Genomic DNA, 22,121 nt, shown 5'->3' with positions numbered 1-22,121 from the left:
GGTGAAAGTCTTGAAGCCAACAAAAACTATCTTTCATTCAACCTTTGAGCCTTTGGTATTCAAACTGGTACGTAAAAATTTTGACAATATTTTTGATAGTTAAGATATTTAAATTCAGGTTGGAATTGAGCTTATGTAAGCGTGGCATTTGAGAGTTCGGTGTACCCTGTAGCCGTTGGAAGCTCACATAATAATCTGGAATAAAAGTCTCATGTCCTTGCCATACAAAATCATGCAGATATATGTGGAAACTAAATAAATGTAGTATAGATAAATAGTTTTAGGCTAACAGGAATAAGTGGCAATAGATTTCTGTTTGCTGGGTAGCTCATAGTTTGATATTGCTCACGGCAGCATTCGCCTATGTTTAATGCCAACGGTGCGCCTCGAATTACGCATACGCCGCATGGGACGAAAGAAAGGACGAGCGACTTTGTACTTAAGTATTTGTTCATAATATTATGGCAGGCGTTGCGGTTCATTTGGTTAATGCATGCAGAGCCAGAGCCTATTATTCACGACTGCATTGCACACACATTGTGTGTGTTATTTGTTCATGCGTGTGTGGGTGTGTTCGTGTGTGTGTGCGTGTGCGAGTGTATGTGCGGCGCATATGCTATGCAAAGCTGCCTTTTGTTCAGCCTGCGTTTTTGTCTATTTATAAGAGACAAGGCATTCGATAATGGCCTCGCATATACCATTCCAGCCCAAAATGTGATTCATGACGCCAGCGGAACAAATGGGCATTGTCTTTGTGGCCACAGAAACTCATCAGCTGTTGTTGTTTTGTGAGGCGTTGCAAGCGGCTTTGCCAAGAGCTCAGCTCAGTTTCTATGGCTGCTTGCTGGCCAGAACATTAATTGATTTGCCAGCTTAGCAGGAAGCAGCTATTTAATTTGGGAAAATCTTAGAACATATGCTAATTAACAGCTTTAAGTGATTTTGCTCTTTGAAAGCGGTTCAAAATCTGCCTACAACTAAAAGTAGAACTGCAACTTGAATTAGTTTAAGGTCTACAACCAAAGGATAGCTGCAAAAACTAGTGCCAAATCACTTTCATGTAGGTTAATAAGCAGAGCACAGTCAGAGAGAAAGAGAGCGACAGTGAGAGAGGGAGAGAGATAGAGAGTTAGACAACTAGAGAAAAAAAAACAGGAGAGAACGGCACCTTGGCACTTTGAATGCCTTTTAGCTGTACGAAAAGAAAAGAAGCCTAAAGCTTTAATATATAATATAATTAAATATATAACACTTTATTAAACAAAATTGTATTAAACCCAAACTGAAATTATATAAACTGCGTGTCTCATAAAGAGGGTATCTCATAGTCAAGCATTGCCGTCAAAAGTGCTCTTGCTTGGTTTTTTTTTTTTTTGTTTCGGTTGTGAGCTTTAGCAGCTGCTGTGTAAAAATAGTTACAATAAATAAAGGTTGCCGTGGCCGAGTGCTTGCGAATAATTACACATTACAAAAATTACAATAATTTTTAAATAAAAAAAAAAAAAAAAAAAAAAAAACTGGCGCTACGAGCGCAAGGCGAAAACCTGGCCAGGTAAAAGGAAAGCTGCAAGTGCAACTTTTTCAAGCCTAGACACATTAATGCGTGTGTGTTAATGTGTGTTGTGTGCCGCCCGTTTATAATTGCACATTATGCAAATTAAATTATTTTTGTATTCCGAAAAAAAAAAAAACAAAAAAGAAAAGAGCAGCATTTAAAGTGCGGGCAAATGGAATTTTGCACACGCAAATCCAATTAAACTTAATACGCAGCAAATGTAGCAAAATGTTTAATATAAAAGTCAAGAGGCTTAGCATTTGGCATTACCTTGAGCTTCCACCTGAGCCGTTTTGCCGTTTGCAGCATTTTTTGTGCACTTTCAAGCTGCAACAAACGACGACAAGAGGCGGCTCCAGCCACGCCCATGCCCAGGTCTAGCACCTGCACATCCTACGCTCAAGTAGCATTTGCTGCAAGCTGAGGAGAGCAGATGCAGGGTGCTGGTCCATCACTAATTTTATCTATTTCTTGCACTTTGGCCAAAGCAATTGTCTTAGACATTTTCATCATGCAACGATTGGGTGGCTGTGGGTGGCGCTGGGTGGCGGCGAGTCGAGCGAAAGATACCCTTCGAGTGCAGCACAATCCTTAAGTTTGCCGCCCGTTTTTGCTGCCGAAGTCTGCTTGAGCTTGTTGAAAATCAATTTCTTGCATCATTGTTTGCCAAGTGAAGTGCACTGGAAAATTTCTCAGAGCCAGCAGCCAGCAGCTGAGTCTGTCTCTCTTCGTATCCATTGCATCCACCCCCCTCTCAGTGTGTGTGTGTGTGTGTGTGTGTGTGTATCTTAAAAATCAACGTCATATTGAGTTGTGTGAAGGGCGATGAGTGCGCTCTGTAGTCAGCACCAAATGAAAGCAATTAAGCTGCACAGCTAAAAAGCCAAGCGCCGGTCACAAGAAAACTCATTTTCATTCCTGATTACGCGTCTACCCTAACCCCAGCACCAGCCTTTTTTCCTGTTGAAAATGGCCAATCGGCAATCGGCAATGGCCAATTGTTTGCTGCGGCCGCAAGAAACTCTGCTCTAGAGGAACGTAATGAACGGCATTAGCCAAGCCGCCAGACCACATAGACTACACCGCACAGTTCCCAATCGAATCTCTGCCAACCCAGCCCACGCCCATATTTGGGCTAAGCCGTGCGCGACCCGTCGCCTTTATTTTTTGTGCACTAATTTTGGGTGCACAACTAGCGAAAATTCTTTGGCCGGCAACAGACGACGACGACGACGAGCAATTTTGTTAGTATCCTTGGGTTCCTGGACAAAGTTGTAATTTTATTTTCGAAATTCGTTTAGTTCTCTCTGTTTGCGCAAGAATCCGTTATTTTCTTTGTGCCAGGCTCTCGCGCACACACACACACACACACACACACACACAGACACACACACCCCAAAATGAAGTTGAAAAGTATTTTTTCTTTTTTTAAGTTTGGGGCGCGTTCGTTTAGTTTGGCCATGCGTAGCACGAGATCCCCTACTGCCAGTGGACACTGGCAGGGTTAGTGGAGGGCTGTGTGTGTGTGTGTGTGTAAGAAGGCCGTGGGGTTGAGGGGATTCAGTGTTGTCTCAACCGCCGATGCTGTCATGTCATCATGTTGATGAAGCAACCGGATGATGAATGGACGTGCGGCACAGTGAAGCTTCAATTGATGCAATCAGCGTAAAGTGACAGTAGATTCTTTTTTTTTTTTTTGTTTCTGCTCCCCCGCCGCCATCCTGCTGCTCTGGTGCTCTTATTGTTCTTGTTGTTGTGGTAATTGTTGCAGGTTTATGCCGCGGCCATTTTTTTTTTTTATAAGTTGATACGAAATTGTACTTGATCTTTTTATATCGCATTCAATTAAAGCTACTAAACTAAGCTGACCCAACACTGAGTTAGGGTCACATATATGTGGAGTGTCTACCACACATGCATACATAAGAACACACACACACACACATACACACAGAGGTTTTACACCTCAATTTGTGAGCCTTCAAATTGGCATCCAAAGCACAAAGTTTTAGTTGTAGGTTCTGCTTAAAAATATACTACCAAAATTGACACAGATTTCTTATTCATATCAAGTAATTTATTTCATGGCAAAGTATATTTTATTTAGACTCAGAAACTCATTGTCTTGAATTGCTAGAAATTTTGTATACTATAAAGTCTAATTTATTTTAAGAAATTAATTTTTTTTATTTTAGAAAACGTCTCGTCAAAAAAAATACCTTTTAAAGCCTGCCTTAAAGCCGCGTCTTCAGTAAAGAATATTTTTGTTTCATATTTTTATGTTAAATAAATGCTTTATGTAATCAATAGAAATGTTATTAAATGTAAGTAAAGTCATCACATTTTAATGATCAAAGTGACTTACAATCCATATTGCATTTTTGCATAAAATAATCATTTGTGCGTCTTCGTAAAGCACAAATTGAATATGAATTGAAATTTTCTTGTAATTTCCAATCAAGTGACTGTTTATTTATCTCTAGTCTCGACAATCAATGAACTCAAATAAGATAGCGCCAGTCAAGAGTGCACGACTACGACATACCCAGCAGCCAGCGTCGAGGTGTCAACAAATCTTTGTGTACTTTATAAAAACCGACTCACTTTTGTGGTCGGTTGACGCTTCATTCATTTGCCCAACCGCAATATTCTTGCATTTTTGCGTATTCTGAATAAGTACAGGGTATACAAATACGATTGCTGTTAAGCCTCAAAACCCATTAGGCCAGAATAAGCACAACTATTTGGGAGCATGCAGGTGACGCTTTGAGCAGCTACTGTCTGGTGAAATTTTGCCATTTTGCAAAATAAACTTTTCAGAGATATGCGCAAATAGAAATTGGGTTTTTGGTCTAACAACTGGTCACCAATTTCAGCAGCAGCAGGCACCAACAAAAGAAATGGCAAAATATTGAAATTAAGTTGCCTCAAAGAAGGCAAAACTAAAAGATGCGCAGCAGCGGTCGGCTATATAAATGTACCAAATCAGCATATTGTAATGGAAACAATTTTTATGACAACGAAGCTGGAGCTGGGTTTTGTTGCGGCTATTCGGTGCCGGGTGCCGGGTGCCGTATGCCGAGTCTCTGACCAATGTCAGCCCTAAAACTGACAAATTAGCATTTTTCCCATTTTATGCCAACGCTCGTCCAACTAAATATTTGCCCTGGCGAGCGCAGCACACAAAAAAAAAAAAAAGCGCCTGCTAAAGTAGTTGAGTTGAGTTATTTTTGCAGCTGACCTAATTTTATAATGGAAAACTTGCGATAAGTTGAAAAAAAAAAAAATAATAGAAGAAGAAAACAGGAACATTGAATCCCACGACGATGATAGAGACGACGTTGTCGCTTCAGGCAGATAAATAGCTTGCCCCCACTTTTCTACTTCCAACCCAGCCTCTGGCGTGCCATAGTTTTTTTTTTCTTTTTGCCCTTACGAAAGATATTGCGATTTTGTCACGAATTGTGTAGCTAACTTAGAAGAGTTACTAAGACCTACTGTTATCATCCCTTATACTTCCTTTTCCACTTTTGATGTTATTTGTTTTTTCTTATATACTTTCGTATATTTCCATTGATATTTTCCATTCATTTATCATGAAAAGTTGACATTTTGTGTGGCAATCAAATAATATCACCGAAATAAAAGATTCATATAATTTAATAATTTTGAATAACCTTTTTTACTTTTTTTAAGTCTTGTTAAATCTTGAGATGATCTAGGTTTCATTTTCCTTTGAATGTTAATCCGAGTTGAGTCCCTAGCGCATTTGTAGATCTCAGTTGGGATTTGCTAAAAGGGCATTTAGGTTTCGGTGCCTTTCATGACAGCTCAATCTAGTTATCTCGCTTTTTTTTTTTTACATTTCATTTTGTATGGATAAAGATTGAGAGGATAGCAGACAAATAAATCTCTTTTGTGCGGACCTGAATTTAATTTCCACATGCTCATGAATAATTTTCAAATTTCAAATTCAGTAAAACGTGAAGCGTATTTCCGCCACCGGCCCAATAAGAACACGACAGTCACATGCTCTGTGCCAGCCCAGGCCCCAGTCACAGTTGGAATCAGAGTCAGAGTCGGAGGCCTCGGAGTCAGCCTCTCAGCAGGAGCAGCAACATTTTTGGCTGTTAGTCCTTTTAGTCCGTTCGCATAAAAAGTTATGTCAGCAAAAGAAATATTGCCCATATTATGGCCAACAGCCCAAAAGTTACAGCTCACCTAGGCTCCGCTGCAGTTGTCTGTGTCCTCGGCATGGCCTCTGCACAGATTTCCTTTTAAAGTCCTTTCATGACTTATTTGCCAGTGCGCCGAATGAAATCCAAATATTTGAGCCTTTTAAAATACATAAAATTTGCACATCCATAAATTACATACGTACTTAACATACATACTTGTAATGGCTGTGTGCGCCGGGTCGGCTCAGTTCATTTCTACTTAACATGCACAATCATAAAATTCGTTCTGAAATTAATATTTATGTCATAATGTGATGAACTCATATACAGAAATATAATCAGTACTTGGTATATATCTAAAGGGAAAAATTTGAATAAATCAGTTAGCGTCGAGCTCCACTTAACTGGAATCTCAAACTTTGTCGATAGCTTGAAGGGCTGTTAGCATTACATAGCTGCCTTTTTTTTGTAAATTTTCTTCTTGCACAATGCTCGATAATATCTGGTTAAATAAAGTATTATCAAAAGCTCTTTTCGGATTGACAAAAATAATCGACATCTTTTAATAAGCTTGGTCTCTTACTTGTTAATATCAAAATCTTAAAGCTAAGACAAGCTTTGGAGCGAATTTTAGTCTTTTACTAACTTTTTGTTTAATTAATGTGGGCATGAATATTTTGATTTTATGCTAAAAGAATGGAAATAAAGGTATTTTAATTTGATTTATTTTTAAGGAGTTTCTTAAAATATGTAGAAGTTTTACACTTTTTAAGGGATTTTAGGGATTAAGAGCTCCCAGATAAAACCTTTTCTAATTTGAGACCTGATGTATAAAACTATTTTAACGAAAAGTTGCATGGTAAATGGCAAGATATTTAAGGAAAATTGATTGCTTTTCATAATTGTATTTATACCTCCGTTAAATGTGGGCAAATTTCTTGTACCTGTCAGAACAAATTGAACCTAGGGCTCGATCCAGGATAATACTTGTTGTTTGCGGACAGCCTTTCTATTGTAAATGCCATATATTTTATTCTTTCACATATTAAGTGTACGTTGTGTAGCATTCTCTTTAGAGGAGTATATTATTACGTATACGTAATAAGTATGCTGTGCAATGATGTGAAATATTTATAAACTGCTGACGTCAACAATCAGTAAGACCGCGAACAGGAATTGCGTTTGTAGGCGGCACTCGCAGCGGGAGGGGTGTGTGTGGGGGGGACAGAGGGTTACTTCAATGCATTTATTTGCGAATTTCATTTATCAGCGAGCACTTCAGAGGACGTCAGAGCAGCGGACACTTCGGCCTGTGCCCGCTGCCACTGTCGCTGTCCATAAGCGAATCAAGGACTATGCTGCAGCTTATCGTAGGAAATCCTATTGTCGTCATATTGACATGACCGCAGCTTCGCTCAAGTTCCCCTACCCATTCCCACAATCCGCCGTCAAACAACCAGCAGCGCATCAGGCCACCAGCCGCAGAGGAATTGCTCTGGCATGTCCTTTGTGCTGCTGTCTTTGCGGTCGCTTGCTCGCAATGTAGCTTCGCAGTTGTTTTGTTGCTGTTGTTGCTGTTGTTGCTGTTGTTGTGTATCTTTCGCTTCAGTGGCTTAAGTTCGTACTTGGCACGACTTATCTTTTACACCGACTTGTTTGTTAAATGACGAAATGAATGTGCGGTCAGCAGCTTCCCATCTGCCATCTGTGTGGCCATCTTCGTCTCCATCCTTCGCCCGGCGTCTTGCGTCTTTATTTTCATCTTTCATCTTCATCTTTTCGTCAAGTTCAGCTCTCCTTCATGCCAGTGACGTTGAGTGTCGGGGCACACCCAAACACAATGCAATCCAATGGATTGTATGCATCATAACTCAGAGTCAGTCAGCAGTTAGCGGTTACAAATGCTCCAAAATATATCAAATATGTATGACTAGAGGGTATATGTACCAGACTTAAATGGTTATCCCCCCATGCTCTACTTTTGGGCACATATTAAATTCTATATGCCTTTGCTGCACTTAAACATAATAAATTGATTTAAGATATCATTTTAAATTTTATTAGTTGCAGTAATTATTATCATTATTATTATCATTATCATTATCATTATTAATAATTATATCATTATTAATATTGTTGCTGTTATTATTATCATTATCATTATCATTATCATTATCATTATCATTATCATTATCATTATCATTATCATTATCATTATCATTATCATTATCATTATCATTATCATTATCATTATCATTATCATTATCATTATCATTATCATTATCATTATCATTATCATTATCAGTATCATTAATCATTATCATTATCATTATCATTATCATTATCATTATCATTATCATTATCATTATCATTATCATTATCATTATCATTATCATTATCATTATCATTATCATTATCATTATCATTATCATTATCATTATCATAATTAATATTATTAATCATTATAATCATTATCATTATCATTACCATTATCATTATTAATAATAATATCATTATTAATATTATTATTAATATTTTTATTATTACTATCATTATAAATATTATTATTATTATTATTATTATTATTATTATTATTGTAATAATTATTATGCTGCAGCTGTATAATGCGGGCATTCCCTGAGTCTTTATAATATAATATAATAAATATTGCAGCTGCAATCTTTGGTCTTTATAAGCAATGGGAAAAGTTATCCATCAGCCTCTCCAAGCTCCAAGAAAAGCATATTAAATCCAATTGGCTAAAATTTTTTTTTCGGTAAGCGTATTCAATTGCTCGAGAACAGCATTTGAATTAAAATACTCGCACTTTTTTTTTGCAACTTGACCTGCTGATGACCATTGGCCCGGACGGGCCCATGCACTGCATATTATATTTGCGGCCAGCCGCGCACTTTTAAACCGTGGCCAAATGCAAAATATGCACCATCATGTTGAGTAACGATAGTCGCTGCACTCGCCGTGTCCTCGCCGTGTCTACCGCCTCTTGCCTGGTCCTGGCAGGACACAGCCGCGTCGTAATTAGCTGTGCACAACGTTGCTGGCGATAATTAATGACTTTGGTCACGTTGGTTTCATGTCGATTTCATTTCATGACACGGCCGCAGGCAGTTCCTGTGCGTCCTGCGACCTGACTCCTGCCTCCTGCGCGCTGTGCGGTGATTTGTCAAGCGTTCGCATTCAATAAAGCTAAGAGAGAAAAAAAAGGAAGCTGCATCGCCTTTGGCTGCATGTAAATCTACATTAAATTGAATTTCGTTTGGTAAAAAAAATTAAAAAAAAAAAAAAGCGACCAAACGTGAATATTTTATTTTGATTTTGTTCATGTGCCCTGCTTGCTCTATTGATTCTCAGCGAATTCTTTGTGCTTCTGCTCCATTTTGCAGCGGCTTCATTAAGCGCCGCCCATTTTGAAATTCAATTGCAATTCGAACTTTGTGGCTATTGGATAAATTCGAATAATTGAATAATTTATTGCCTAGCCGACAGGCAACTTTCTCTGCCCGGCTCCGATTGGAGCGAGCATTTCGCTTAACAATTCCAATTGGATTATATGCAATACACATACAGAAAATTAAGATCATGATTTGGGCTTGGCCTGGCTATCCTTGGTTATGTTCAGCTCGATTTGCTAATTGTTATTTGCTTGTCATTTTGTGCATATTTACGTATCACTTGATTTTGGCCAAAAATTTAATGGCGATTTTGTTTGGCTGCTTTTTGCTTTTGGCTTGATTAGTGCACAAGTTTGTTAACTAATTGAGAAGCCAGTTGGAGATCTCAGTATCAGTAACTCAATTGCAGTTGGCATTTCTATACCCAAAGGGCATAAAATTAATTAAATTCGTTTTGTTTGACATTTACGCGCGCAAACATGATTCACATCGTCCATTCAATAATGCACAATGTTTGATACACTTGTGCTTCACATGTATTTGTACAGAGACCGGCAAATATTTGCATATAATGCTTTCACATATATCGAATGTATCTACCATATTCCGACGTCTAAGTAGTAAATATTTAAGGCACTTGGCTAAATTCATTTGCCATTGCATCCATTTCAGCTGCCTCAATTTGTGTGCATTCATTTCGCCTCAGATATTTCGAAAATTAACATTATTTGTGCTATGCAGCTTATAAATAATATCTTAAAGCCATCGCACTGAGAGCTTAAATATCCACTCGAGGTATTTTATCTCAGTGTTCGATGTTCTTATCAATACCCATTGCAAATGGGTTAGAAGGGGTGGATGGTTTCGAGCTCAGGTAACAGGCAACGAGCTATAAAATATACACAAATATAAGATATATATAAGATATTTATGGGTATAATTTGTGCATGAATTTTGATCAAAAATAATGTTGCCAGATTTAGATGCCAAATTGATTTTGAGGAAAAACCATGAACAGAGACCCAAACCTCGTGAAAATCTGATGAGATTAACCCGAGTTATGGAAGTGGGATAGGATAGGATATTTGATCAAGAATAATGTTGCCAGATTTAGATGCCAAATTGACCTAGAGGCCAAATCCTGAAAAAGGAGCCAAATTACGTGAAAATCTGATAAGATTTAACCGGTCTATCGAAGTGGGAAAACTTGACTCTTATGTCTAACATACATAGGATATTTGAGGATAACATTTTCGCATGAATTTTGAGCAAGAATACTGTTGCCAGATTTAGATGATCTAGGGGTTCAAACAGGGGTAAACCTATTGCAGGTTTGTGGCTTAATAATGTTGCCATTAACATTAATTATGTTAACTCGGCTTACTGCACTTAACAGCGGCACAAATTTACTCTTAGGCTGCCGTAAATGTTAAATTAACAGAGCACAGTTTATTCACATTCCGGCGAATCTCTTTCATTCTCTCTCGCCTGCTCGGAAATGTTAGTTCGAAAGAGGAATTAGGAAGAGAGGCGATCGCCGTAGCCAAAACTTCAGAAATCAGTTGGAAAAGGTGCCCTGGTGGCTGACGTCGACGCAAGCAGTTGCACTTAATTTTATCGCGCAATAATTGTCGTCACAAAAAGGCGAACCGGTTTTTTTTTTATTTTTCTTAAGTGTGTGTTAGTTTTGTGTTATAAACGAATAGTTAGCTTAGCTAACAAGCAATAAAAAGTGTAAAAATTGTATAAGAAAAGAATGCAGAAGCACGGTCAAATTTCAGTTCCTCTCCTTTCTTTAACTCCGTTATTTTTGCCTTGCCGTTCGTTATGCGTATCATTGGCTTGCATTCTTTGCTCTCCTTCTCTCTTTCCATGCTGCGAACGGCGGATCGCCATATTGCCGGTGAGAGCCAAGTAGTTCAAAAAGCAACGTAAAAGAGTGACGGAGAGAGTAAGAGAGGGAGAGATTGCAAGCCACATGAAGTTCGAAAATGTGTTTATCCAGTGCCTGCTTTTTCTTCTACATTTTTTTTACTGTGCTATTCGTAGTGGAGTTTTGTTGCAGCAGATCCGTGCGGATTATATCGATGGCAGCGCTTTCTGATATGGAGTTAATGCAAGTAAGTAAATAAGACTCTTAAATATGTTTTTTTTTTGCACTGAGATAAAGAGAGTGGCCAAATAAGTTTTAAAGTTACGTTTAAGAGCAAACGAATCGTGCTTAAGAGAAAATGTTAAGGGACCAAACTAATGCTTTTGCCACAGTTAGATTCCATTTTTTTTTTTTTTTTTTTTTTTACCAGATTTAATGAATTTCTGCCGAACAAAACAAAAGTTTTGCTTAGTTTATTGTTATTCTCTTTGCTCTTTATAAGACTCTTGTCAAGTAGGATTTCAATTGTCGTTGTTTTGTTTGGGGGGCAAAAAAAAGTACTAGAGTTTGATCTATTCTTTCGTTTGTTTATTTAACAATGTGCATTTCTTTATGTTGCTCGTTATTTTTATTTCTTTCACTTTTGTTAAGGTTTTTTTTTTTTTCGTTCACTTGTTGGCTTCAACCACTGCTACAGCTGGTTGAAGGGGACCAAATGCTTTCAGAAATAGATCTGACCCGATGTCAACCAACTACACACAGCGTTGTGAATGTGATTCGATTGGCAATATATATCTTCGTTTGGTTCATATTATTATTATTTTGCACATTAATTGATTTGAATTGAATTTTAACATTGTTTGGATTTCATTAAGGCACGCTTGTTGCAGCAGCTGGCCGCATCAGTTTTCATTAATGCAGCTGCAACGGCCTCCGCATAAATCAATTCGCGCTAATTAAACCCTATTGTTAATGCAACACACACAAAAAAAGCGCTATTAATTGAATTTATATATACGCATTTGTTGATAATAAATCACAAAAATATATGCGTATTATTTATTTAAGCGTCCAAACAAGTATTTTATGCCAAAGAAAAAGAAAATTTCATTTGATTTATTTTAATTTTTTTTAAACTTCTTTAAATTCCGCAGTATTTTCCATTATTTTCTGCACGAATTTTAGTTTTAAGCAGCGAACATTTTAGGCGCAATAAAGCATCGATACTTACACATTTGTATTAGGTACTCGCTTGTTAATTTGTTGGCCCTTTTAAAGTTGGCCCTGACCATATGCAGTTACAGCCTGACACAGCGACACAGCGTACCCCTCACCACCTCTATACCCTGCACTCTGGGGCAATTGTTGTTGTTCGAGTTGTTGTTTGCGTGCAGCACATTAGCTTCATTTGTTCTATTGTTTTGATTATGATTTACAATGCCCACTGCGATGCTTTTGTCTGTTGTTCTGTTGGTGTCTGCCTTTTGCTGAATGAGCTTGCGGTTAGCCTGTGTGGGTGTCGGTGTCGGTGTGTGTGTGTGTGTGTGTGTGTGTGTTTGTTTGTGTGTAATAAAGGATAACACATTTGCAGCCCGACAATAAATTTCATTTAAAGTGTGTGCAAAAATGTTTGCCTACGCTTTTGCTGCGAATTAGCCAGCTTGCAGCGTACTGTTATTAAAGCCCATTAGGCCTAGGCCACAGTCCTTCCACTCACATGGTAATTAAAAATAAGTTGCTATATTCTGAATGGAATGTGTGTATATTACATCTCGAGCATATGCAAATGTATTCATAATTTGCCTATCAAGTAGCTCGTTTATTAATGTATTTGCTAATGTCAAAGTTGGGGGAATTAAACAGAAAATCATGCTCCTAAATTCTTAACTAACTTAGCAGTTCAACAAATTTTCAGAGGTTATTTTACACATCCGAATGCTTTAAGTCCTGACACTTGTATTCAATGAAAGCTGAACGATGTCAGAACTTTTGCGTCTAGAGTAAGTGGTTGATATTGTCGGGCATACTCGACTCACTGATGCCTTCCTATAAACTCCCGTCCTAGTCATATTCATCGTAAAATTCACAAAAACGAAAAACTTTAGATAGCGGCTTGAGCAATTGATGTATGCAGCCCATAACTTGTTTAATTTAATTGGAATGCTAGCTAGCAAATAACTAGCATATAATTTGCAATTATTTTGAATACAATTTCCGGATCTAAAAACCATAAAATTTGGACTAAAAAACTGAAAGTGACCGATTTGGTACGCGCTACTTTTCTTTAACATTTTCAAAGCATTTCGACTGCTGCAGCAGGTGCTCAACGGTATCGGTGTGCTTGTTCATGGCTGGCATTCTATCATCGGGCAGGTGTTGCTTGTCAGTGGAATCGCCCGAATCGCTTTTCTTTCTGGCATTTGGTTTGTTTTGATGGACTTCGGCGGGAAAGAAGTGTGCCTCTAGCTGCCGCACACCATCTGGTGTGCTCAGATCGTAGGCGAATTTTAGATACTTATCGAAGAACATTTTGGTATTGTGACTTTGGTTTTTGGTCCGGATCTGACGGTGTGCAGCAGGCTCTGCCTTGTCTGGCGATTTTGTCGTCTCCTTCGGCTGCTTGCCGGGGGCAAGCGTTGTCTCAGCAGCAGTAGCACGCAGACCCCTCGTCCTGGACACGGTGCCATCGAGCTTGGGCTTGCGCGTTTGCTTAACATATTGAGCCTGATCCACGTGCCTGGCTAGCACCACGGTACGCTCGTTCGATGCCGCCTTGGCGGATGCCGGTGGAGTTGATGGTGTTGCTGCTGTTGCACGGATCTGTTCGGCGGCTTCTGGACGTTTGCCGTATTGTTTTGGATTGCTGTTCGCCCTTAGCGCCGAGGACTTCAATTTTCTGTCCTTCTCCCTATTATCCTTGTTGGCATCCTTGGCATTGACGCTGACAATCGTCGGCGATTGAAAGCCACGCGACAGCTGCGGCATTTCCAATTTCAGTGGCTTGTAGCTAATGCGACTGCTGAGTACGTTGCTTGGCTTACGGGTAGGCGCATTGCTGGCCATTTCTGAGCAGGAAGATAAAACGAAATGTTTTAGAAATACTTGTCGAAAAGAAAAAAGGAAACACAACACCAACAAAATGTATCAGTTCCAAATGAAAGACCTGAAAATAATACAAAATTTCATAAAATACTACTGTGTTTATTGAGATTTAACGCCTGTTAATGCTTTTCGACAACTTTTCGTTAAATGGATTACTTGGCTTCCTGCAAAATATTTCAAAGTATTTCTAACAAATTTTTGGTATAGGTTTACGAGTCCGAGTCCGTGTCCAAGTCCGAGTCTCTTTCATGGCATTATCATTTATATCTAAGTTTTTATATATCTGATAAATTGTCTGTTGCCTGTCATCTACTCAACTTTAATTTGCCTGTCATTTCATTTTGCTGATGTGGCGCCCAGTGGAGAGGGTCTAAGCTGACATTTGCCGGCTGCCAACTGCCAGCTGACAGGTTACCTTCTCTCCGCTTCTCTCCCCTCCATAGAACCCAATCAGCATGACCATATTGCCAAGCTGCGCACAATTTGTGAAATATCAGCGAAATAAGATCGTAGAAACAAGGTTGGGCCTTGGGGTTGGGTTATACAGATGCGGCTTGGCCGAAAAACAAAACTAATTACTTTGAAGACTTTTCACGCAGATAAGACTTAAATCTTCTCCAAATGAAATGGAATTTTTGTTGCCTCGGAAAGAAGATACCCTGGAGTCGTGCTGAATGCAGACTTTTATCTCCTGTTTGTCCAGGAACTAACATTATTCGGGCTTAAAGTTTGACTAATAAACAAGGGAATAAAGCAATTGCTGTTGAGTCATTAGGATATGAAATGGACGTAGTTTTAAGAGGAACACTCAGGCATTTAGAAGGGTATACAAATTAGGTGCAAGGAGCGAGAAAAAGGCATGGAAAATGTGTATAACATCATTAGTTAGCAGTTGGCAAAAGGAAAAGTGTGAAAGCCAAAAACGCGACCACGAAGCAAGTTAATTACGCTACAAACAATAAATTACTTGCCTCATGGAAATGCAGAAAAAAAAAAGCAAGGCAAAGGCAGCCGAGCAAGCAGGAAGGAGACACCACACCGGCTGCATGCGACCTTAATCAGCTTAGTGAACGAACGAAAGATGATTAAATTTTTGGCCTTTGAGTCAGTCAGAATTGAGAGCGTGCGACACGTTGGCAACCATTGAAATCGCATTACGTATACGCCATGTGTTGCACTGGCTGATTTCGTGCGCTGCTGCTTTCTAAACCTTTCAACATTCCGTACGAATTTCAGCATTTCAGCATTTCATGCGCTTGTCCAAAAGTTTTTGCACATTTTCGTTGCTTTGCCTTATCTTCTACATTTTGTGTGGCTCGTCCTTTGGCCTGTCAGTTTTGTAAGCTGTTCCCTTGTCGGTTGTTTTTTTTTTTTGCTTGTTTTTGCTTAGTTGTTTTCACTTAATTTCATTTGGCTCTCCTTTGTTTTTATGCTGCTTCAGCTCATCATGTTACAAAGGAATTTTTTAATTAGGAAATGTGTTTGTCCGGAATTAATTGTTATTTTTGTGCCCAGCAGCAACAGCGGCAGCAGAAAGCACAACAATCTATCCAACACAAAAAAATAGAAAATAATAACAAAAAAATGATATGAAATATTTGCTCTCTTCATGAAAGTTTCTAACAAATTGCGCATATTTTAAGCTTGACTTCTTGCCCGTTGGAATTTGAACTTAAATTTCGTATAAAATGATTTTAGCTTATTCTTTCTCAACATTATCCTTAGCTTTAGTATTTCGATAGCTTTGATTCTTAAATATTTGAAAAGCTCACTTCAAGCCAACTGGACCCCAGGCAGATGCTTCCTAGCCTGTTGCCGATTGTTGATCCGTTCTGAAAGTGTATATATATATATATATATATGTATATGAATGTGCATGTGTTGGACCCTACAAGGCAGAGCGTGCATCCAAGTGCTCCACTTCAGTGCCATTGTGAGTGACACTTCTTTGCTTTTATTTTCAGCTGCAGTTGCAACTTCTATGTAGACAATTTTCAAGCACTTGCGCTCAGTGTGTGTCTTTCTCTGTGTGTGTGTGTGTAACTGAATACAATTGCAAGCTGCCAGCTGCAATGCTGCGCTTTTCAACGCGAACCGTCGAGCCCCACTCCAAGGCATTAATGTCAACAAATGTTAGCCCTGTGTGCCCCGCCAGCCCTGGCCTTATCGCTGTTGCTCTGCGTGCTTTCAACTTAACTGACAGTCAATTTAAATTGGCGACTGCCTCGAAATGATGTCCAAAAATATAAATTGCAACATAAATTTAAACGCAACGCAGGGCGGCTGCTTCAGCGGAAATCATGTACAAAATGCCCTTTAATATACAATATATACGAACAGAGAATCTAACTAAACTGCAGCTCCTGCACACTCACACACACACACACACACACACACATACACACACACATTTTACAAAAGGTCTGCCCTCTGCATTGCCATCGCCATTCGTTGCCGTTAACATTTCCGCTTTATTTGTCCGTCTGCCCTTTGCACTTTATCTGTCTCTTCTGCTCTCAGTCTCTGTTTCTGACTATCTCTCTGTCTGTCTGTCTGTCTGTCTCTCTGTCTGTCTGTCTGCCTGTTTGCTGGTTGTTTGTTACCTACATTCAACTCAGTTTATTCTCGCTCTCTCTCTCTGTTTTTTTTTTTTTTTTTTTCATTGTGCAGTTTTAGTTTTTATCTGTGTGCTGCCTCCGTTTTGTTCCTGTTTTCTAATGTTTTAAATATATACTCAAATAACGTTGAAAATAATACATAAATCACCGCAAATATCGCGCTGAATTTCTTTTCAATCTACAAAAGCTCGCAATTCTTTTCTTTCTCTAACTCAGTCGTAAACAATTTTGTGTGTTTGCTCTTCTGATTTTCAACTATAAATTATATAACCCAGCCCTCAGTCAACCCTGCTGGATTTTATCTGTTAATTTGATAGCCGCGAATTCATGTTGCAGTTGTTGTTGTTGTTCTTCTTTTTTTTTTTTTTTTTGTTTTTTTTTTTTTTTTTTTTTTTTGTGTTGTGTTGGAAATGGCAAACAAAGCCACAAGAGACATTGATGCGATTTGTTAGAGCTTATGTGGCAAGCTTTGAGAACGCAATTGTCAATGTCTTTGTAAGGCATCTATTAGGGAAACTGAAAAAGCATTCTTTTACTACATAAATGTTTGTGCACTAAACAGATAACGTACTTTAGACAAAACTTAAGCTTGATTACGATACTTTAAGTACTCAGTTCGCAATCTGCTTTAGAACTCAATCTCTACTAAACTCCGTTTCATCCCTCAGGCACCCTTTTTAGGGCCATCAATATGTCTACGAATAGTAAAGATAAAACCTCTTGAGAAGAGGAGAGTATCCAAAAAGAAAACTACTTTTTACCACTTTTGAAATGTTTCAATTGATAAAATAAACTTTGATATAAACTATGGAGCATCAATCGATTAACCCTAATAATTTTCCAATATAATTGTGGAATATGAATAGAGACCTGTGGTCTTAGGTAGAACGTGATTGAAAACACATTTTTAAAATTGTATATCCGCTTGCATACTATGAGTTATTATAAGCTCATAATTTGCATTTAATTTTCTTACCACACCTCTGTTAAGTTATCCTTGTAGAAGTGGGCGCCCTGTGGTATTCCAATTATCTTGGGGGAGCGGTTGCACTGGTCGAGTGACAGTTAAATTTCCCGTTTAGGCGCAGCAAGTCTAGGCGATCAATCATGTGGCATGCAATGTGGGCCAGGTTGCAAGTTGCAGCGGCTCCTGCCGCTCTGGCTGCTGTTGCGCATATTGAAATGTGATTTTCCATCATATTTTGCTTGGCAGGAGTTGGAGTCCATAGACTGTTGTCCAGCCCGTCTAGCAGGCAGGCAGCCAGCCAACGTGTTCGTAAGCCAGGTGAAACAGTTAATTAAATGATGAAAGCATTGACGTGTCGCCAGCAGCATGGGGCTGGACAGGTGTGCTGCAGTGTGGTAAACAGATGGGCAGGCACAGGTTGATGCGAGCAGGTGACGCTAACCAACTGAGCCGAAGCTGACTATAAACTAGCTAAAAGTTTGCCAAGTTGCCAAGTTGCCAAGTTGCCAAGTCGCCTGGCTGCACTGACAGCCCAGTCCAGCAGATGTGCCTCCCGGCTGTGCACTGACTTCATAATGCATGAAAGGGCGCGAGTTGCTGGGCACGCACGCTACAGTTGCATGTCACACGCCGCTTGATTGGTTGCCTGATTCGTTGACTGCCTGCCCCACGTGGCAACGGTGTTCGGGGCATTGTCGAACTGCCATTGTGGTCTGCCGTTCCCAACCCATCTGTGCTCTGTGTGTGTGTGTGTGTGTGTGTGTGTGTGTGTGTGTTGATTTCAGTTTTCATTTCATTTCCCTTGTCTTTGGTTTCGGCTCCACGCTGTCAGTTGACAACTTTGTGCAGTCAGTTGGCCATTTGTTGATTTGATTGATGGCCAACGCCTCGAGACTTGCCAATTGCCAATCCAACTCAATCCAACTGCAACAGCAACAGCAATAGCAACAACAATACTCAAACATCTTGTGCATTGTTGCTGTACTTTGCTAATGAACTAACATAAATGAAGCCATTAACAAGCTTTCCACATGTACAATCTGCACCACACCGCAACGCCCAGCCCTCGCAGCACAGTTGATTTAAGTTTGCCATAATAATTTTCCATGTTGTTCGTTGCTTTTGGTTTTTGTTGTGTTTAACTGACCAACTGGCTTGGCGCTTGTTAAAATGCTGTTAATTAGCAAAGTTCATAAATTTACGCAGCTTTTATATATACTTATTATGTGCTAAGGTAAAGTTTATTCTTCCACAATTTACCTGCCGCAGGTCTTTTGAACAATATTATATTGTGTTGCGCGTTTTATGTTACACATACGCCAGGATGTTTGATGAACGACTGCATATGGTAAGAGAAAATATTATAATTTTATTAGTTATAATCAAGTCATATGCAAGGCAAAAGCGAAAGACAAGAAAGACAAGAATATATATACTTAAATTTATTTAACACAACTCTTTGTATTCAGAAAAGTCAAAACTTTAAATAGTGCTGCATCAAAATTGTTGTAGAAAAGAAGGTAAAATATCAATTAAAAAAAGTATTTATATTCTGTGCAACGTTGCCAAGATACTTTTTTTTAACTGTTCCTAATTATGTGTTCCCCTTATTAATAGAGCAGGTCGTATTAAATTTAAATTGTTGTCGCCTTTACAAAAAAAAATTAAGAAAAGAGTTTCACTTCTTTTACTTGCACAAAGGTAAACATAAAAAAAAGATCGAACTAGTAAAAACAAGTTTCAAATATAGTTAAAGTTCAATAAAAATTTGCTACGAAGCGATAAAAAACTACTTTTGAATTACTTCAAACGACTTATTTTTTTGGGAAAATAAACGAATAAGATGTGCATGCTAAAAAATGGAGAAATAGCCATAAAACACCTCAGCATATTGTAGACCCAAGCAAATTTGTTTTCCTTCTAACAACCCTTTCAAAGGGCAACTGCTTCAAACAATAATCCACTAACAACACTTTATACAAAGCACCTTAAATTGCATTCAGTGGGTCCAAAAGACCAGCAAACACTACACATAGTTGTGTCAACAACACGTTTGCTTATCTTGCACTTATCTTTATCAACTTGAAGCCATACACGTGCATATGCATGTGTATGTGTGTGCGTGTAAAGGGCACTTTTCTCATGCAAACTCTTAACTTGCGAACAAACAGTCGATAATTTTTGCCGAGTGAATAGAGCGAGAGTCAAGGCGACAAGTCAAAGAAAACAGTTTCGGACAAACAGAGAAAAAAAACGCAAACAAATAAACTCATTGAATTTGGAGTAGCCGTTGATAATAGACAGCTGGGCATAGATCCATGTCGGAGCCATTAGGTTCACTTGAAGAAAGGATAGAAAAGACAAAAAAGAATGAAAGTCTGATGTCAGGGAGGGACAAAAGTAGTTGGCCAAACAAACAAGCAAACTAAAACTTTGCATGTTGGCCTCAGTACGTCTGATTTTTTTTTTTTCGAGCCAGTTTCAGTTCATAACAGGAACAAGCTCAGCCGTTGACTGAGCTGACAGACAAGTGCATTTTTTATGCGACTTTTCACTTGGAGGTTGCATTTAAACTTAAACAAGATTTTGGACGGGCGAGACAACATAAATCATGAGCAGACACCGACCGACAAATGCGCCAAAATAGCGAGCGAAATGTGTGAAAAACGTTTAGGGCTGCCACCAAATGGGCATTTTGGGGTTGTCGAGTCCTTACGAAGGAAGTGCCTGCCCGGCCACAGCCGCCGCAGAGTTGAAGAAGCAGCAGCTGCAGTTGCAGTTGCAGTAGAAACAGCGGCATGACCAAAAACTCGCTGTGGTTCTTTCTCTGCTTTTCCATTTCTGTATTTTGTTGGCTTTCTTTTTGGTTGGTTCCTTTTGCTTTTTTTTTTTTTTTGGTGCTGGTAACCGCGCGAACTAAACTTGCGGCGTAAGTGTTTCTGGGTATTTTTGTCTGCCGGAGCGCGTGCTGAAATGGCTTTAAAAGGCCATCAAATGAAAGCTAAACGGAAAATCTGCTATTGCCGCTGCTGGCAACTACAAATGGCGTGTAAAAGTTGGCAATAGCCAACAACAGCAACAACTGGGCGGCTACTGTTAAGCCTTGAGCCGCGTCTAGGCCTCAGCCACAGACTAAAGTGCTGCTGCTTTTTGTGTTGCTGTCGTTGTTGTTGTTGTTGACGTTGATTTGCAGTAACTTTGCAGCAAGTTGCAAGTTTGCTGCGGCATCTGCAGTTTGTCTGCACAAATTGCCAGTCACTCTGTGGACGCGATAAGAGCCGATAGCCGAACTAAATTGAAAACTACTGCGCTGTGGCGCCTCAAAGTAGGCAATGCATTTACCACTTACGACCAGGCGAGTGCAGTTCAACTGAAATGCTCGTTCCCGCAAATGATTTTCAGTTTGGCCTTTTTTTTTTTTATTTTTACTTTGCCCTGCACATTTCCTGTGCCCGTTTTCTTTTCGAATTATTTTTTTTTTTTTGGCTGGCACGCCAGGATGTCTGGCTAAATTCAGGTCGCAAGCGGTGGCTCTCGCCAGACCACATCAAGCTGATTCCAGGGCGACAACATTTCTGTAAGTTCTTTTAAACATTTATTTCATATTTGCGACTTGGCTTTGGTCTGCTTAATGAAACTATTCGTAAAGTAGCTTATATTTTGAAAACTACAGCTTGTGCGTAATTTTATTTGTTTAATTTTTCATTCAATTACTATGCTTTGCTCTAGATATGCGGTTGTTCATTTGATTATTCTTTATTGACTTGTGTTAGAGTATTTCATTTATTTCGAATACCTATCAGTATACCTGATCAGCTAAATGTCCATCAAATGATCTTTGTATATATTTAACTAAATCTGGTATATGAGATAATTTCTTGTTATATATATAATTTTGCCTGACCTGCTTAAGTGTTGTTGCACGAAATCTATCAAAGAAATATATGTGAAGAAATCTGGCACAGAAATGCCCTAAATATTTTCCTTTGTTGTTACATGATTGTAAGCTCTGCGTGATTTGGTTCTCTTTCATTTCGTTAAGTCCCTCGCATTCGAATGCCTTTGACCATTGTAATTATTTTGGCTCGTTGCGCTTTGTTGATGTCTCGTTGTGGTGCGGTCTGCTGTGGTTCGGGCGATGTGGTGTGAATTTCAGCAAATGGCTGTTGGTCCGTCCTTTGGCCTCTATACCGATTGTTTGTGTGTGTGTGTGTGTGTGTGTGAGTGAGCTTTTATTGTGCTTATATTGGCCATGACGAGGACGTGCCACTAACTTGATTGCCATTTCAATTGACCGCAATTTTAGAATGTTTCTCCCTTCGACTGTGCCTCCAGACTCTGGCGTTGCCTTTGCCCTTGGCCGTAGTCCATAGAGGCCACTGTCGCCAGTCGTTGCCTTTTGTATCGCAGCGGCC

The 22,121-nt window shown here is 39.1% G+C and overlaps 1 protein-coding gene and 1 long non-coding RNA gene across 2 annotated transcripts in view; both read right to left on the bottom strand.

Moving 5' to 3' along the window:
- Window positions 1-12,250: 12,250 nt before the first annotated feature.
- On the bottom strand, window positions 12,251-14,208 carry LOC6628120 (uncharacterized). Its single transcript, XM_002052278.4, has one exon. It carries the CDS (start codon window positions 14,080-14,082, stop codon window positions 13,294-13,296), a length of 789 nt encoding a protein of 262 aa, XP_002052314.1. The 5' UTR covers window positions 14,083-14,208; the 3' UTR covers window positions 12,251-13,293.
- Window positions 14,209-17,090: 2,882 nt separating this feature from the next.
- The window catches only part of LOC116651604 (uncharacterized), a 53,021-nt gene continuing 47,990 nt past the window's right edge, over window positions 17,091-22,121 (bottom strand). The window contains exon 4 of the long non-coding RNA XR_004304616.2: window positions 17,091-19,045. This is a non-coding gene — a long non-coding RNA (uncharacterized lncRNA). The remainder of the gene's footprint in view (window positions 19,046-22,121) is intronic.

This window comes from Drosophila virilis, chromosome 4 (genome assembly GCF_030788295.1).
Source record: "Drosophila virilis strain 15010-1051.87 chromosome 4, Dvir_AGI_RSII-ME, whole genome shotgun sequence".
NCBI lineage: Eukaryota > Metazoa > Arthropoda > Insecta > Diptera > Drosophilidae > Drosophila > Drosophila virilis.
This window is presented reverse-complemented; position numbering and strand designations above follow the sequence as displayed.

Excerpts from the sequence above, each read along its gene's own strand:
- LOC6628120 (XM_002052278.4), bottom strand. The coding sequence starts at position 14,082 with ATGGCCAGCAATGCGCCTACCCGTAAGCCAAGCAACGTACTCAGCAGT.